This window comes from Cetorhinus maximus, chromosome 2, assembly GCF_964194155.1.
Source record: "Cetorhinus maximus chromosome 2, sCetMax3.hap1.1, whole genome shotgun sequence".
Taxonomy (NCBI): domain Eukaryota; kingdom Metazoa; phylum Chordata; class Chondrichthyes; order Lamniformes; family Cetorhinidae; genus Cetorhinus; species Cetorhinus maximus.
In genome coordinates, this window is record NC_135880.1 from 227,864,120 (window position 1) to 227,881,796 (window position 17,677).

The 17,677-nt window shown below is 48.1% G+C and overlaps 1 protein-coding gene across 5 annotated transcripts in view; it reads left to right on the forward strand.

Annotated features, from left to right (window-relative positions):
* The window catches only part of LOC144691117 (T-cell surface glycoprotein CD3 delta chain-like), a 78,714-nt gene that overhangs the window by 31,576 nt on the left and 29,461 nt on the right, over positions 1-17,677 (forward strand). For 2 of the 5 annotated variants that reach the window (XM_078559194.1, XM_078559190.1), the window contains 3 exons: positions 14,942-14,962; positions 15,525-15,704; positions 17,028-17,159. The exons of 1 other annotated variant lie outside the window; for it this stretch is intronic. In XM_078559194.1, coding sequence (XP_078415320.1) covers positions 14,942-14,962; positions 15,525-15,704; positions 17,028-17,159 — 333 coding nt within the window. Of the gene's footprint in view, positions 1-120; positions 171-1,553; positions 1,946-14,941; positions 14,963-15,524; positions 15,705-17,027; positions 17,160-17,677 lie in introns of those variants that run through there. 2 more of the 5 variants (XM_078559209.1, XM_078559202.1) reach the window with 1 other exon arrangement.

The following is a 17,677-nucleotide window of genomic DNA, read 5'->3' on the forward strand; positions in this document are numbered from 1 at the left end:
GCTTTTAAGTTGGCGTGCATAAGTATTGTACACTGATTCTCTAATATTTGGTGAGCTGTGAAGTTAATGTTTCTGTCTCAGACTATTCCATGTTTCTTACTCCTTGTATTTTTCTTCTAGTTTCTGAGAAGCAGAGTCTTGTTCCTCATGATCATAATGATGTGTATCAGGTAAGTTACAGCTAACAGTAACCACTTTGTTGTGTAAATCGAAGGCTTGGACCAAATTGTTAAAGTGTAACATCACATGCTGAGCACCCTGATCCTGTAACTTTCCAGCATAATTCCTAAATTACCCTCACAGTTACCCTTCCTAAATAGTTTGAGTTTTGTCTCTAACTGAACTACAATCCTCCTGGTACCAGAGCAGACACGGCATTCTGGCCCCAATTTGGGAAGCAGTTGACGTTAAGGCTGTAGGATTTACCCAGGCCTGTGCCAATTCAGGTTTCTTCCCCCATTGAACAAGTTGCTGGGAAGCTGTCGCCATGAAGTTTGGTGAATGTTGGGCTATAGGTAACTAGCTGGCATTAAGTGTGGTACATGTGGGTGTCTGTATGCCGACTCCTTTAAAGCACAACACCTGGGCTGATAGCTGAGAGCAAGAAGCTAATGTCGATGCCTTGGTCATGGTGGGTTAAATTCATACAGGTCACCATCTCCTGCTAAATGATGGAACTCCTGATGGTGTAGGAAGCAAACACATGATATCCAGGTGATTAACACTTGTTCTCCTTTGAAATTTAACCCACCTCAGCCACCAACATCCAACCAGCATTCAGCTTTAGAAAGGATGGTGTATCACAGAATCTTTACAGTGTAGGAGGCCATTCGGCCCATCGAGTCTACACTGGCTCTCTGAAAGAGCATTCCACCTAGTCCCGCTCCCCTGCCTTATCCACGTAACTTTTCACATTCTCTCTTTTCAGGTACAATCCAATTCCCCTTTGAAATCCTCAATTGAACCTGCCTCCACTACCCTTTCTGGAAATTTGTTCCAGACTCCACCATCTCAAATAACAGACTATTTATTTCTCTGTAATGCCCAGTGGAACCAGTCACTGACCAGTCCAATGGATCATATCAACTGATTGGCTTTCTCAAAGCCACAGACCTAAAAACAATACCTCCATGTGGAATTAGAATAAAAATTAAAATACCTCTGAAATTAGGGAGTATTTTTGATGAAAAGTAGTTAATTCTCCATTAAACTAATGGACCTGGGTTTCACAGTTAATGGGGTCCAATGTTCCCAGGCCTCTGTAAAGCTAGTGAGAGTTATATGTGAATGGCCCAGCCTAAGCTAACTTCCTGAAGGAGTTTTCCTGTTTGGTACCTCTCTCCTTTGATGGCTGAGGCACAGAAGTCACTGGACAGGGGCGAGGTGGTGCTCCTACAGTCTAGCACCCTGGGGACTTGCACCTTGGGGTCAATGTGAAGAAAAGGTTTCTTAACCTATGGTGTGAGGGCTGATTGTGGAATGGAGGCAGTAAATATTCTTTCACATTTTCTTTGAATTTTGAATTGTAACACTGTCTTCTTCTGTTTTCTCAGCATCTTGGGAATCGGAGGGGAAGCTGTGAATACAGCCAGCTTACTCCCCGCCTGAAAATATAAATATGCACAGGCCAGGGATTGGGGGCACAGAACGTTAACCAGGCACAGCAGCCGATATCTCCTCACTCTCTGCTTTCACGTTATTGATAATTGTTTTAAGCTTTGGATGTTGTTGAGGCCAGTTATAATAACCAAATTTATCACTTCCACTTGATGTCACGCGGCAAGGCATCAACTATGAACAAGTCAATGATTAGCTAGGAAATGTTATGAACCTTTTGTGTATTCAGAATTCTTTTAAGTTGATATTGCACTGCGCAGTTTCACCAACAGCCGGTTCAGTCAGTGTTTTAGAGCAAGAATAAAATAGGAGAGATGGGGCTGGGGTTCTAGGGAGGGCAATGGGAGAAGGGTGCAGCTCTGGAGGGATGGGGAGGGACATGGGGATGGGATGGGGTTCTGGAAAGGGGGATGGGAGAAGGGTGCAGCTCTGGAGGGATGGGGAGGGACATGGGGATGGGATGGGGTTCTGGGGAGGGGGATGGGAGAAGGGTGCAGCTCTGGAGGGATGGGGAGGGACATGGGGATGGGCTGGGGTTCTAGGGAGGGCAATGGGAAAAGGGTGCAGCTCTGGAGGGATGGGGAGGGACATGGGGATGGGATGGGGTTCTAGGGAGGGCAATGGGAAAAGGGTGCAGCTCTGGAGGGATGGGGAGGGACTTGGGGACGGGATGGGGTTCTGGAGAGGGGGATGGGAAAAGGGTGCAGCTCTGGAGGGATGGGGAGGGACATGGGGATGGGATGGGGTTCTGGAGAGGGGGATGGGAGAAGGGTGCAGCTCTGGAGGGATGGGGAGGGACATGGGGATGGGATGGGGTTCTAGGGAGGGCAATGGGAGAAGGGTGCAGCTCTGGAGGGATGGGGAGGGACTTGGGGATGGGATGGGGTTCTGGAGAGGGGGATGGGAGAAGGGTGCAGCTCTGGAGGGATGGGGAGGGACTTGGGGACGGGATGGGGTTCTGGAGAGGGGGATGGGAAAAGGGTGCAGCTCTGGAGGGATGGGGAGGGACATGGGGATGGGATGGGGTTCTGGAGAGGGGGATGGGAGAAGGGTGCAGCTCTGGAGGGATGGGGAGGGACATGGGGATGGGATGGGGTTCTAGGGAGGGCAATGGGAGAAGGGTGCAGCTCTGGAGGGATGGGGAGGGACTTGGGGATGGGATGGGGTTCTGGAGAGGGGGATGGGAGAAGGGTGCAGCTCTGGAGGGATGGGGAGGGACTTGGGGATGGGATGGGGTTCTGGAGAGGGGGATGGGAGAAGGGTGCAGCTCTGGAGGGATGGGGAGGGACTTGGGGATGGGATGGGGTTCTGGAGAGGGGGATGGGAGAAGGGTGCAGCTCTGGAGGGATGGGGAGGGACTTGGGGACGGGATGGGGTTCTGGGGAGGGGGGTGGGAGAAGGGTGCAGCTCTGGAGGGATGGGGAGGGACTTGGGGATGGGATGGGGTTCTAGGGAGGGCAATGGGAGAAGGGTGCAGCTCTGGAGGGATGGGGAGGGACTTGGGGATGGGATGGGGTTCTGGAGAGGGGGATGGGAGAAGGGTGCAGCTCTGGGGGGATGGGGAGGGACTTGGGGATGGGATGGGGTTCTGGAGAGGGGGATGGGAGAAGGGTGCAGCTCTGGGGGGATGAGGAGGGACTTGGGGACAGGGTGGGGTTCTGGAGAGGGGGATGGGAGAAGGGTGCAGCTCTGGAGGGATGAGGAGGGACTTGGGGACGGGGTGGGGTTCTGGAGAGGGGGGTGGGAGAAGGGTGCAGCTCTGGAGGGATGAGGAGGGACTTGGGGACGGGGTGGGGTTCTGGGGAGGGAAGATGGGGGAAGGCTGGGGTTCTGGGGAACTCCAGGGAAAATAATCCTACTCCATTTTATAACCCAGGAGCTAGCTTCAGTTTCCTATAGACACATTTCTTCTTTCCTCTCATAAAAGAGTTGGTGAAACTTTCCATTTCTTCTATATTTTTTATTTCTCTATATTTTAATAATATTTTTCTGTATCTAGTGCCGCTTTACACATTGTTCTGTGTGTTACTGGCTCGCTTACACTGTGCATGAGTTCTCCAGAACGGAGTAATGGGTTTGATTCTTTCTCTGTGATAATGACTAGTACTTTATTCCTTATAAAATAAGCAGGAAATAGGAACTGTCTGTCCCGACCTGAATTTAAAATGAATTTTAAACTTTGCTTCAAGAAATTATTTTGCATTTTTTGTGTGTGTTTAAAATGCTGAGAGGAGTGGAAGATATCGATATAAAGAATCTATTTAGCTTTAACTGTCAGTACAGGTCCAGAGGACAAATGGTTTGTGCAAATGTGGAATACAATCCCATAGTCAATATTCTATCTCCTAATTCCACAGAGAAGAACTGGGTGTGTACCTAGCTGGGGACAGGACTGACAATTATAGGGATCAGTGCAGACAATGAGGACTAGTTAGTTTATTTCACACAGGCTAATGCCAGTTGAATAAATTCAGATGCCAGAGACAACAACCTTCAGCCAGAAGTGCCGAGTGGATGATCCATCTCAATCTCCTCCAGAGGTCCCCAGCATCACAGATGCCAGTCTTCAGCCAATTCGATTCACTCCACATGATATCAAGAAATGGCTGAAGGCGCTGGATACTGCAAAGGATATGGGTCCTGACAATAGTCCAGCAATAGTACTGAAGACTTGTGCTCCAGAACTTGCCGTGCCCCCGAGCCAAGCTGTTCCAGTACAGCTACAATACTGGCATCTACCCGGCAATGTGGAAAATTACCCAGGTATGTCCTGTCCACAAAAAGCAGGTCAGAGGCTGGGAATCCTGTGGTGAGTAACCCATCTCCTGACTCCCCAAAGTCTGTCCATCATCTACAAGGCACAAGTCAGGAGTGTGACGGAATACTCCCCACTTGCCTGGATGAGTGCAGCTCCAACAACACTCATGAAGCTCAACACTGTCCAGGACAAAGCAGACCCGCTTGATTGGCACCACGTCCACAAACATTCACTCCCTCCACCACCGACGCACAGTAGCAGCAGTGTGTACCATCTACAAGATGCACTGCAGGAATTCACCAAGGCTCCTTAGACAGCACCTTCCAAACTCACAACCACTACCACCTAGAAGGACAAGGGCAGCAGATAGATGGGAACACAACCACCTGGAAGTTCCCCTCCAAGTCACTCACCATCCTGACTTGGAAATATATCACCGTTCCTTCACTGTCACTGGGTCAAAATCCTGGAACTCCCTCCCTAACAGCACTGTGGATGTACCTACACCACATGGACAGCAGCGGTTCAAGAAGGCAGCTCACCACCACCTTCTCAAGGGCAATTAGGGATGGGTAATAATGCTGGCCCAGCCAGCGACACCCACATCCCAATAAGAATGAAGAATAAAAGATTGAAATGAGCAGTGAAATGAACAGGGCCTGATGTCAGGAGCATTTCTTGCCATAAAGAGTGAAAAATACCTGGTGGGAGGAGTGAGGGGATGGTGACAAGAACTCATGGGTCACCCAGGAGGCAGTTGGATGAGGGTTGGTTCTTTGTTTCTCTAGAAGAATGAAGCAGAGAGGCCCATTACACACCTGTCTGTCACACACACTCCTCTAAAGTCAATAGATAAAATAATGGGGATTTGTGTAACAGTTGGGTATGTAATGGTTGGGTGTGTAAGGGACGAGTATGTAATGGGTGGGTGTGTATGTAATTGACAGGTGCACAATTGTCGGGTGTGTAACGGATGGTTATGGAATGGTCGGGTGTGTAACCAGTGGTAGAAATTGAAATCTTCCTGTAAGCTTAGTGAAGTCAGCAGTAGATTCTCTCTCACATTTCCTGTAATGATTATATTTTATGCTGTTTTGCCAATTATTCGCTGCGATAATTTTGTAAGTTTGTAGATTTTGAGATCTCTGAAATAAATTGTCTGGAATTCCCACATGTTGTGTATGTGTGTCCTATTTGTTTTCATCAATTGCCAGCAAATAACCCAAAATCAAAAGTGTTGAAGACTTTCATAATCCCCCCGATTAGAATTGTCTGTAACTGGCTCTTGAGTATAATATTCTTGGTATTGTTAGACTAATACAAAATACTTAATGAGTCCGTAAAGGTAGATAAAACAGGAGTTTTATTGGAATACAAATTATTCTCCGGCCTACATCTTCCTCAAAGCTATACAAGAGACCAAATCATGTGATGTTGCATCACTTCCTGTGATGATGTACTGATTAGCATATTAAACTATTAGAATGAACTCATTAACAATCCAACACCCAAGATAATACATCACACTACATTGCATAACCAAACCCAATTAGAAAGCTCTGAAGGAGGGTCATACGGACTCGAAACATTCACTGTTTCTCTCTCCACCGATTCGGCCAGAGCTGCTGAGTTTTTTCAGCATTTTCTGATTTCATTTCAAATTTCCAGCATCTGCAGTATTTTGCTTTTATCCAATTAGAAAGCAGGCTGGGATCTTTCTGAATGGTGAGGTTCTGCCCGTGAAGCATTCCTTCCCCAGCATGAAGACTCTGTATAGACTTAGCCCAGACTGAGTAATATCTGCTCTGTGTTCTCACACTGGCGAGAGACAAACATGAAAGGGCAATGAGTGAATGCCCACAGCTGGGAGAGGAAGAAGGTGATGGTGCTGTGTGAGCGTGAGAGGTGACTGAGTGTGTGGGAGGTGATGTTCTTATCAGATATTGAGATTCTGCCTGTCTCTGCTGAAACATCACATCCCCACTCAGACTTGGTGTAACCGTCAAACCCCAATTGCCAAAAATAAACAATGAAAATGAGTATACCACTTCTGACAGGCCAGTTATAGATTGTTACCTCTGACAGTGTACAACCTACGTCTGCCCTGAGGTGAGGGTGAGCTGAGGGTGGGGGTGCGCCCAGGGAATTCAGGGCAGAGGGACCCTAAGCATTGCCCTCCTGAGCACCTGGTAACACAGAGCGAGCTGGAGGCAGAGCCTCAACCTCAGCGTAAAACTGCCACTGATACCGGAATACTCTATCGATGTGGCACTGATAGCATAACACATTGCTGACTCTGTACTGATACTGGAAAACATTACTCACACTGTTAAATATTAGGCTGCAGCACTGGTACTGTAGCATGTGATTTACACTAATATTATACCATCTGATGCAGAGTGTGTTGTACAAACACATTCTCCCTCTGCTTCTCCGCACTCTCTGTCTTCCTCAACTCCAACCACCCCTTTCATTGCTCTGCCTTCACCCTGCATCCGCGCTGTTAAAATCTCACTGCTCCATCACCTAATCTAACCTGTTCTGTCCTGAGACCTTAAAGTTCTCCCTATCTTCCTTCCCACCCTCTCCCTATTGTGTGAAATACAGATCTTCCCTATCTGTATTTCACACGATATTGCCTCATATTCAGCATTCCTACTCACTATTGTAAATAGTCCTCACATCCCTCATGAGCGGGTGTGTGTCTTCACATGCCCATGTTAACGCTCTCTTGATAATAACACATTAGGGTAAGAACCATTCAAGTTTTTTAAAAGGACACTCAAGCTATTGGTGCTTAGACTGAATTCAGTGACACTTTCCCCCTGTCCCCCACTGTTGCTGCCGTGTTAATCTCATTATCCCCTGTTTTGGAAGATAAGCAGTGAACAAGCCACTAATTGCAAAAGAAAAGTAAAACATACATTTCAATAAAGACTGGCCTCTGGGTCAGAGTTTGTGTGTTTAAGGCCTACTGCAGGCCTTGAGTGACATTCCAGTGCAGTACCAAGGGAGTGCTGCACTCCTGGAGGTGCCAGTTTATGGATGAGATGCTAAGTCTATCTGCCCTCTCGGATACCAGGGCACTGAGGTAAAGCAGAGGCGTTCTCCCCAGTGCCCTGGTCAAACAACATCACTAAAACAGATAATCTGGTCATTATCACATTGCTGTTTGTGGGAGTTTGCTGTGTGCAGTCACTGTTTCCTACATCACAGCAGTGATTAGACTTCATTTTAACTACATTGGTTGTAAAGCACTTTGAGATGTCCTGTAGTTATGAAAGAACGTGCACAGGATTACAAATCTCTCAGTAGCGTCTAACTTTTCAATGCAATCGACAATTTGCTTGTACTGAATAAATTCTTAATTCCATTAAGTTGCTCTGCTCAAAGAGAGGCAGTGACTGTCAGATTCTATCAGCGGGGTTGCTGATAAGAGAAGTTCATCAGCGATTGTGATAAAGTCATCGAGCATCAGCTTCTAAACTCCACCTTCACCTTGTGAAGCAGTCACTGAGCGAGCTCCCTTAACTCGCCTTCAGAGAAATTAGGCTCGTTATTGGCAGGAGATCCAGGATGGAAAGGGTTAATCCTGTTGTTGATGGAGTGCCCATTCTCGCTGAGGAGCGATTAATCTGCCTTCAATCAGATTCTTTCCGAATTTGAAGTGTTTTGTTTCATTTAAATATTATTTAATGATTGCATTAAACTGAAACTTTCTACATTTCAACAACGGCTACATTTCAACAATACTTCATTATCTGTAAAACGCTTTGGGTCATCTGGAGATTGTGGAACGTATTTTAGCGAGATCTTTCTCTCTCCTTGATTAACCTCATTCTGTCTCCTGCTCGCACTGACTGTCGGACTCCTCTGTTCTAGAAGATTCTTACCCAGGTCAGGATGTACAATTCACAAATAAATGGCTAAATGATTGGACAGGAACCTCATGGAGAAATTTTGTACCTTTTTTCTCTAATACCTTGGTAATTATGATTTTTTGTACCAAACAATTCTGGCAATTCATTCCAATTACATTTCAATGGTTATCGGGGGTAGATGGGAATACAGAGTTGAATGGTGGAGCAGGCTTGAAGGGCTGAGTGGCCTACTTCAGCTCCTAGTTCTATTGCTCTTATGACAATGCAACACCTGTTAAAGTAGGGCAGGAAGAGCAGGATTGTACAGTGTATATAAGGGAGGTTATTGTACAATGTATATAAGGGAGGTTATTGTACAGTGTATATAAGGGAGGTTATTGTACAGTGTATATAAGGGAGGTTATTGTACAATGTATATAAGGGAGGTTATTGTACAGTGTATATAAGGGAGGTTATTGTACAATGTATATAAGGGAGGTTATTGTACAGTGTATATAAGGGAGGTTATTGTACAGTGTAAATAAGGGAGGTTAATGTACAGTGTATATAAGGGAGGTTATTGTACAATGTATATAAGGGAGGTTATTGTACAGTGTATATAAGGGAGGTTATTGTACAATGTATATAAGGGAGGTTATTGTACAGTGTATATAAGGGAGGTTATTGTACAATGTATATAAGGGAGGTTAATGTACAGTGTATATAAGGGAGGTTATTGTACAGTGTATATAAGGGAGGTTATTGTACAATGTATATAAGGGAGGTTATTGTACAATGTATATAAGGGAGGTTATTGTACAGTGTATATAAGGGAGGTTATTGTACAATGTATATAAGGGAGGTTATTGTACAATGTATATAAGGGAGGTTATTGTACAGTGTATATAAGGGAGGTTATTGTACAATGTATATAAGGGAGGTTATTGTACAATGTATATAAGGGAGGTTACATATCAGCCTATGTGACAGTCGCTAACACAAAGTCTAACACACACAATAGAGGCAGTTTAGAACAATTTGGTACGTGTTCCTGCGAAGTGACTGCAGATAATCCAGAAATGAGTTAAAATTCTACTGTTTGAGAATTTGAATTCAGTTTTAAAAACCTGGTAATAAAAAGTTAGTTTTAGTAAAAGTGTGAAACTCTCAGATTGTTGTAAAAATCCAATTGTTTACATAGTATTCTCTGTCACCTTTCCCCAGTTAGGGCCTGTCTGTGATTCCAATGTTCTATTTCAAATATTCAGTCCAAGTTGGTCCTGAAAATCAATGTTAAATTTTGAACAAAATCACCCATTGAACCTCTTCTGTTCTTATAACTTTTTGTGACTTCAGTCTGTCTCACAGAGTAATAGGACTAACAAGATGTTTTGTGTTCAGTAATCAGTAAAAGAGACTGTAGCTTGAATTTTCTCTTTTTAAAATTAAGGGAAAATGCCTGATTATGTTGGTTGTGTTGCGATTATGGTCAGCACTGAGTCACAGAGAGTCATAGCGGCTCAGGAAGGCAGCCACGTGGCTTAACCAGTCCATACTAGAGTGAAATATATTTTACTTTTCATACTGAGTCTTTATAATGCTTAAAGGATCCTGGGCTTTATAAACAGGTATAGATGATTATGATGAACCTTTATAAAACATTGATTCAGATTCAATTGGAGTATTGTATACAATTCTGGGCAACACATTTAGGAAGGATGTTGGAAAGAGTGAAAGGAATATTTACAAGAATGGTTCCAGGGATGAGGGACTTCAGTTACGTGGGTGGATTGTCAAAGCTGTGAATATTTTCCTTAGAGAAGAGATCTTTGAGAAGAGATTTGATAGAGGTATTCAAAATCATGAGTAGTCTGGACAGAGTAGATCAAGAGAAACTGTTTCCATTGGCAGAAGGAGAGAATCAGAGGGACACAGGTTTAACGTGATTGGCTAAAGAAGCAATGGGGACATGAGGAAATCATTTTTACACAACGAGTGGTTAGGGTCTGGAATGCACTGTCTGAGAGTGTGGGGTAGGGAGGGTCAATCGAGTGGTTAGGGTCTGGAATGCACTGTCTGAGAGTGTGGGGTAGGGAGGGTCAGTTGAGTGGTTAGGGTCTGGAATGCACTGTCTGAGAGTGTGGGGTAGGGAGGGTCAATCGAGTGGTTAGGATCTGGAACGCACTGTCTGAGAGTGTGGGGTAGGGAGGGTCAATCGAGTGGTTAGGATCTGGAACGCACTGTCTGAGAGTGTGGGGTAGGGAGGGTCAATCGAGTGGTTAGGATCTGGAACGCACTGTCTGAGAGTGTGGGGTAGGGAGGGTCAATCGAGTGGTTAGGATCTGGAACGCACTGTCTGAGTGTGTGGGGGAGACAGGGTCAATCGAGTGGTTAGGGTCTGGAATGCACTGTCTGAGAGTGTGGGGTAGGGAGGGTCAATCGAGTGGTTAGGGTCTGGAACGCACCGTCTGAGAGTGTGGGGGAGACAGGGTCAATCGAGTGGTTAGGGTCTGGAATGCACTGTCTGAGAGTGTGGGGTAGGGAGGGTCAATCGAGTGGTTAGGGTCTGGAATGCACTGTCTGAGAGTGTGGGGTAGGGAGGGTCAATCGAGTGGTTAGGATCTGGAACGCACTGTCTGAGAGTGTGGGGTAGGGAGGGTCAATCGAGTGGTTAGGATCTGGAACGCACTGTCTGAGAGTGTGGGGGAGACAGGGTCAATCGAGTGGTTAGGGTCTGGAATGCACTGTCTGAGAGTGTGGGGTAGGGAGGGTCAATCGAGTGGTTAGGGTCTGGAATGCACTGTCTGAGAGTGTGGGGGAGACAGTGTCAATCGAGTGGTTAGGGTCTGGAATGCACTGTCTGAGAGTGTGGGGGAGACAGGGTCAATCGAGTGGTTAGGGTCTGGAATGCACTGTCTGAGAGTGTGGGGGAGACAGGGTCAATCGAGTGGTTAGGGTCTGGAATGCACTGTCTGAGAGTGTGGGGTAGGGAGGGTCAATCGAGTGGTTAGGATCTGGAACGCACTGTCTGAGAGTGTGGGGGAGACAGGGTCAATCGAGTGGTTAGGGTCTGGAATGCACTGTCTGAGAGTGTGGGGTAGGGAGGGTCAATCGAGTGGTTAGGATCTGGAACGCACTGTCTGAGAGTGTGGGGGAGACAGGGTCAATCGAGTGGTTAGGGTCTGGAATGCACTGTCTGAGAGTGTGGGGGAGACAGGTTCAGTTATGACTTTCAAAAGAGAACTGGATAAATATTTGAAGACAAACGATTTGCAGGGGTTATTGGGAAAAGGAAGGGGAATGGAATTGGCTGAATTGCGCTTGCAGAGAGCCAGCACAGACATGACAGGCTGAATGGCCTCCTGTTCTGTAACTATTCTGTGGTTCTATGATTTTAATCAAACCTAACTCTTGGCTGCCTCCCTGCAACTATAAAGCATAAATTGCCAGCACAGACACTGCATTACTCCTCCCCAGTCGAAATTCAGTCTTTATCCATCTCAGGCAACCTGGATCCTCTGTCAATGGGATTTATGATTTAAAGAGTTTGCCTTGGGGCCTGGCCAATAAGTGCTAGACTCCAGACAATTTTAGGCAAAGCCCTTACAGTGGATTAGGAGGAGGAACCACTGTCTGCAACTGCAGTCACTAACATCCTCCATTTCCTTAATGATACAACATTTTCAGAGCTGAATCTCTCTTCCAACTCATTTTACCAACAGGTTGCTCCATCACAACATCTCATCACCTCTCAGATTACAGAGCCCTCATCACTGTTTCTAACTATTGTGTGAATTATTCCAGATTTTATCCTTCACAATTTACTCAAATTCATGCTATAACTGGACCTGGGTATGAGGTTGAGTGAAGGACAAATTATTCACCCAGGATTGCTAACACAGTGAATCCACTCACTCTGACCCTGTGACTCTCACTCTGTCCCTGTGACTCTCATTCTGACTCTGTGACTCTCGCTCTGACCCTGTGACTCTCGCTCTGACAATGTGACTCTCACTCTGTCCCTGTGACTCTCACTCTGTCCCTGTGACTCTCACTCTGACCCTGTAACTCTCGCTCTGACCCTGTGACTCTCGCTCTGACCCTGTGACTCTCGCTCTGACCCTGTGACTCTCACTCTGACCCTGTGACTCTCACTCTGACCCTGTGAATCTCGCTCTGACCCTGTGACTCTCACTCTGACCCTGTGACTCTCGCTCTGTCCCTGTGACTCTCACTCTGACCCTGTGACTCTCGCTCTGACCCTGTGACTCTCGCTCTGACGATGTGAATCTCACTCTGACCCTGTGACTCTCACTCTGACAATGTGACTCTCACTCTGACCCTGTGACTCTCGCTCTGACCCTGTGACTCTCACTCTGACACTGTGACTCTCGCTCTGACGATGTGAATCTCACTCTGACCCTGTGACTCTCACTCTGACAATGTGACTCTCACTCTGACCCTGTGACTCTCGCTCTGACCCTGTGACTCTCACTCTGACCCTATAACTCTCACTCTGTCCCTGTGACTCTCACTCTGACCCTGTGACTCTCGCTCTGACCCTGTGACTCTCACTCTGACCCTGTGACTCTCGCTCTGACCCTGTGACTCTCGCTCTGACCCTGTGACTCTCACTCTGACTCTGTGACTCTCACTCTGTCCCTGTGACTCTCGCTCTGACCCTGTGACTCTCACTCTGACCCTGTGACTCTCACTCTGACCCTGTAACTCTCACTCTGACCCTGTGACTCTCACTCTGACCACGTGATTCTCGCTCTGACAATGTGACTCTCACTCTGACCCTGTGACTCTCACTCTGACCCTGTGACTCTCACTCTGACCCTGTGACTCTCGCTCTGACCCTGTGACTCTCACTCTGACCCTGTGACTCTCGCTCTGACCCTGTGACTCTCACTCTGACCCTGTGACTCTCACTCTGACCCTGTGACTCTCGCTCTGACCCTGTGACTCTCACTCTGACCCTGTGACTCTCGCTCTGACGATGTGAATCTCGCTCTGACAATGTGACTCTCACTCTGACCCTGTGACTCTCACTCTGACCCTGTAACTCTCGCTCTGACCCTGTGACTCTCACTCTGACCCTGTGAATCTCGCTCTGACAATGTGACTCTCACTCTGACCCTGTGACTCTCACTCTGACAATGTGACTCTCGCTCTGACAATGTGACTCTCACTCTGACCCTGTAACTCTCGCTCTGACCCTGTGACTCTCGCTCTGACCCTGTGACTCTCGCTCTGACAATGTGACTCTCACTCTGACAATGTGACTCTCGCTCTGACAATGTGACTCTCGCTCTGACCCTGTGACTCTCGCTCTGACAATGTGACTCTCGCTCTGACAATGTGACTCTCGCTCTGACAATGTGACTCTCACTCTGACAATGTGACTCTCACTCTGACCCTGCGAATCTCGCTCTGACCCTGTGACTCTCGCTCTGACAATGTGACTCTCGCTCTGACAATGTGACTCTCGCTCTGACAATGTGACTCTCGCTCTGACAATGTGACTCTCACTCTGACCCTGCGAATCTCGCTCTGACCCTGTGACTCTCGCTCTGACAATGTGACTCTCGCTCTGACAATGTGACTCTCGCTCTGACAATGTGACTCTCACTCTGACAATGTGACTCTCGCTCTGACCCTGTGACTCTCGCTCTGACAATGTGACTCTCACTCTGACAATGTGACTCTCGCTCTGAACCTGTGACTCTCGCTCTGACAATGTGACTCTCACTCTGACCCTGTGACTCTCACTCTGACAATGTGACTCTCACTCTGACAATGTGACTCTCACTCTGACCCTGTGACTCTCACTCTGACCCTGTGACTCTCACTCTGTCCCTGTGACTCTCACTCTGACAATGTGACTCTCACTCTGACCCTGTGACTCTCGCTCTGACCCTGTGACTCTCGCTCTGACAATGTGACTCTCGCTCTGACCCTGTGACTCTCGCTCTGACAATGTGACTCTCGCTCTGACAATGTGACTCTCGCTCTGACAATGTGACTCTCACTCTGACCCTGTGACTCTCGCTCTGACCCTGTGACTCTCGCTCTGACAATGTGACTCTCGCTCTGACCCTGTGACTCTCGCTCTGTCAATGTGACTCTTGCTCTGACAATGTGACTCTCACTCTGACAATGTGAATCTCGATCTGACAATGTGACTCTCGCTCTGACCCTGTGACTCTCGCTCTGTCAATGTGACTCTCACTCTGACAATGTGACTCTCGCTCTGACAATGTGACTCTCGCTCTGACAATGTGACTCTCGCTCTGGCCCTGTGACTCTCGCTCTGTCAATGTGACTCTTGCTCTGTCAATGTGACTCTCGCTCTGTCAATGTGACTCTCGCTCTGACAATGTGACTCTCGATCCGACCCTGTGACTCTCACTCTGACAATGTGACTCTCGCTCTGACCCTGTGACTCTCGCTCTGTCAATGTGACTCTCGCTCTGGCCCTGTGACTCTCGCTCTGTCAATGTGACTCTTGCTCTGTCAATGTGACTCTCGCTCTGTCAATGTGACTCTCGCTCTGACAATGTGACTCTCGATCCGACCCTGTGACTCTCACTCTGACAATGTGACTCTCGCTCTGACAATATGAACCCCGCTCTGACACTTTGATAGTCGCTCTGACAATCTGACTCTCTCACTGACAAATTTTCTTTTTTTCTGTTTACAGGAGCCACAGATGCAGAAATCAGTAAGTGTCTTTTCTGTATCACTGTCAGTGAACCACGTGAAACCTTTGGAAAAATCCACATGTTTATAATTCTGTGAGGAACGAGGACCACAAATATTTCAGTAGATTCTTGTGAGAGGGATGTCAGCATCGAAGGGTGGGGGAGGGTGGAGAGGGGTGAAGTGTGTGGGGTATTGGCCTGGGACGTGTGGGAGAGAATGGGGAGTGATTGGGGGTGGGGGAGGATTTTGGGGAGGAGATGGATAGGGATGGGGGAGGGTTTTTTGGAGGGGTGGGGGTCTTTTGGGAAGGTGGGGGGCAGGTGCAAGGATGCTGGAGGGGTGTGCATGTGGGGGAGGGCAGGTAGGGATGTGTGTGTGGGGGAGTGTTTTGGGGAGGGGTGAGGTTTGGGGGTGGGGTAGGGGTTTGATAGGGAGCTGAGGGGATGACCCCTGACCTCCAAAGCCATAAGAATGTAAGTGAGCAGCTGTGATGTCACAAAATAGTCGATTGGCTGTAAAGCATTTTGGCATCTCCTGAGGATGTGAAAGTTGCTATATAAATGCAAGCCTGTCTTTCTCAGCATTAAGATCTGTCGGGAGCTGGATTGAACTTCAATGTGTCGAAGGTAATGCAAAAATCCGCAAAGCTGGAGAGTCGGAACTGAGGGAAAGCCCATTGAAAATATCGAAACTCGTGGAGAAATTCATCGGGGAATATAGCTGCATGTATGATTCTCAACAAGCAATCATCTTCATTAAAAGTAGGTAATACAGGGTCTTTCCTCATTTGTGCAAGGAATATTTCACAGACTCATTCAACACAGGAAGAGGCCATTCAGCCCATCCTCCACATGCAGCCTCTGTGAATGTGCTATTCAATTACTTGCCATTTCTTATCACCAGCAGTTGAGCTAATTATTGTTCAGATTCGGATAAGCTGCTCATTGTTAAACAAGATGCCCAATTTCCCCTTTGCTATCCAACAGCTGGTGGTTGATGTGTCATTATCTGGTACCCTCTCTATGCCTAAACCCTCTCCAACAGGAGAGAGGGACCTGTACCCCAGTGAGAGTCAGCACCTTCAGGATAGGAGGGGGACCTATACCCCTGTGAGAGTCAGCACCTTCAGGAGAGGAGGGGGACCTGTACCCCAGTGAGAGTCAGCACCTTCAGGAGAGGAGGGGGACCTGTACCCCAGTGAGAGTCAGCACCTTCAGGAGAGGAGGGGACCCCATACCAGTGAGAGTCAGCACCTTCAGGAGAGGAGGGGGACCTGTACCCCAGTGAGAGTCAGCACCTTCAGGAGAGGAGGGGGACCCTATACCCCAGTGAGAGTCAGCACCTTCAGGAGAGGAGGGGACCCTGTACCCCAGTGAGATTCAGCACCTTCAGGAGAGGAGGGGGACCCTGTACCCCAGTGAGATTCAGCACCTTCAGGAGAGGAGGGGGACCCTGTACCCCAGTGAGATTCAGCACCTTCAGGAGAGGAGGGGGACCTGTACCCCAGTGAGAGTCAGCACCTTCAGGAGAGGAGGGGGACCTGTACCCCAGTGAGAGTCAGCACCTTCAGGAGAGGAGGGGGACCCTGTACCCCAGAGAGAGTCAGCACCTTCAGGAGAGGAGGGGGACCCTATACCCCAGTGAGAGTCAGCACCTTCAGGAGAGGAGGGGACCCTGTTCCCCAGTGAGAGTCAGCACCTTCAGGAGAGGAGGGGACCCTGTACCCCAGAGAGAGTCAGCACCTTCAGGAGAGGAGGGGGACCCTATACCCCAGTGAGAGTCAGCACCTTCAGGAGAGGAGGGGACCCTGTACCCCTGTGAGAGTCAGCACCTTCAGGAGAGGAGGGGACCTGTACCCCAGTGAGAGTCAGCACCTTCAGGAGAGGAGGGGGACCTGTACCCCTGTGAGAGTCAGCACCTTCAGGAGAGGAGGGAAGGAAGATAAAGAGAAAGACCTTTAGATTCCAGTTTGTGCTGATGAAGTTTCTTTCTCACTGGACGTTGTTTTGATTTCTGACCCCTTGTGTGACCTGTGGTTTGACCCATGGTTTTGACCATATGTTTGTTTGTGTCTCTGGTTGCAGATTGCCAGAACTGTGTGGATTTTGACTCAGGGTCGATTGTGGGGATTGTGGTTGGAGATCTGATTGCTATCGTTCTCATTGCTGTGGCTGTTTACAGCATTTCCACTCCTGCCAGAGTCAAGATTCACCGAGGTATGAAAGGCTTCTTCACCCCAGGGTCACTCCCAGTTTGGATTTGACAGTCCATGTGGCACCATCCAGCTGGGGGCAGGTGGGATTCTCCATGCAGCCCCCTCCCAGCCAGGAAGTGGGCACTGCTCAGGTAGGCCGGGGACCTGGAGGGCTCCTCATCATAGAGTCCCCATCCCTCCCTGGGGCACCAACTCCATGGGGATGGAGGGGGAAACCCTCCATGGGATGGAAGGGGAGTGAGCCCCTTTGGTGGCAAAATGCTCACAAGGGCAAAAAACTAACCAGGAAACAGGGCTGACTCTGTCAGAGGGTCAGTACTGAGGGAGTGCTGCACTGTCAGATGGTCAGTACTGAGGGAGTGCTGCACTGTCAGAGGGTCAGTACTGAGGGAGTGCTGCACTGTCAGAGGGTCAGTACTGAGGGAGTGCTGCACTGTCAGATGGTCAGTACTGAGGGAGTGCTGCACTGTCAGAGGGTCAGTACTGAGGGAGTGCTGCACTGTCGGAGGGTCAGTACTG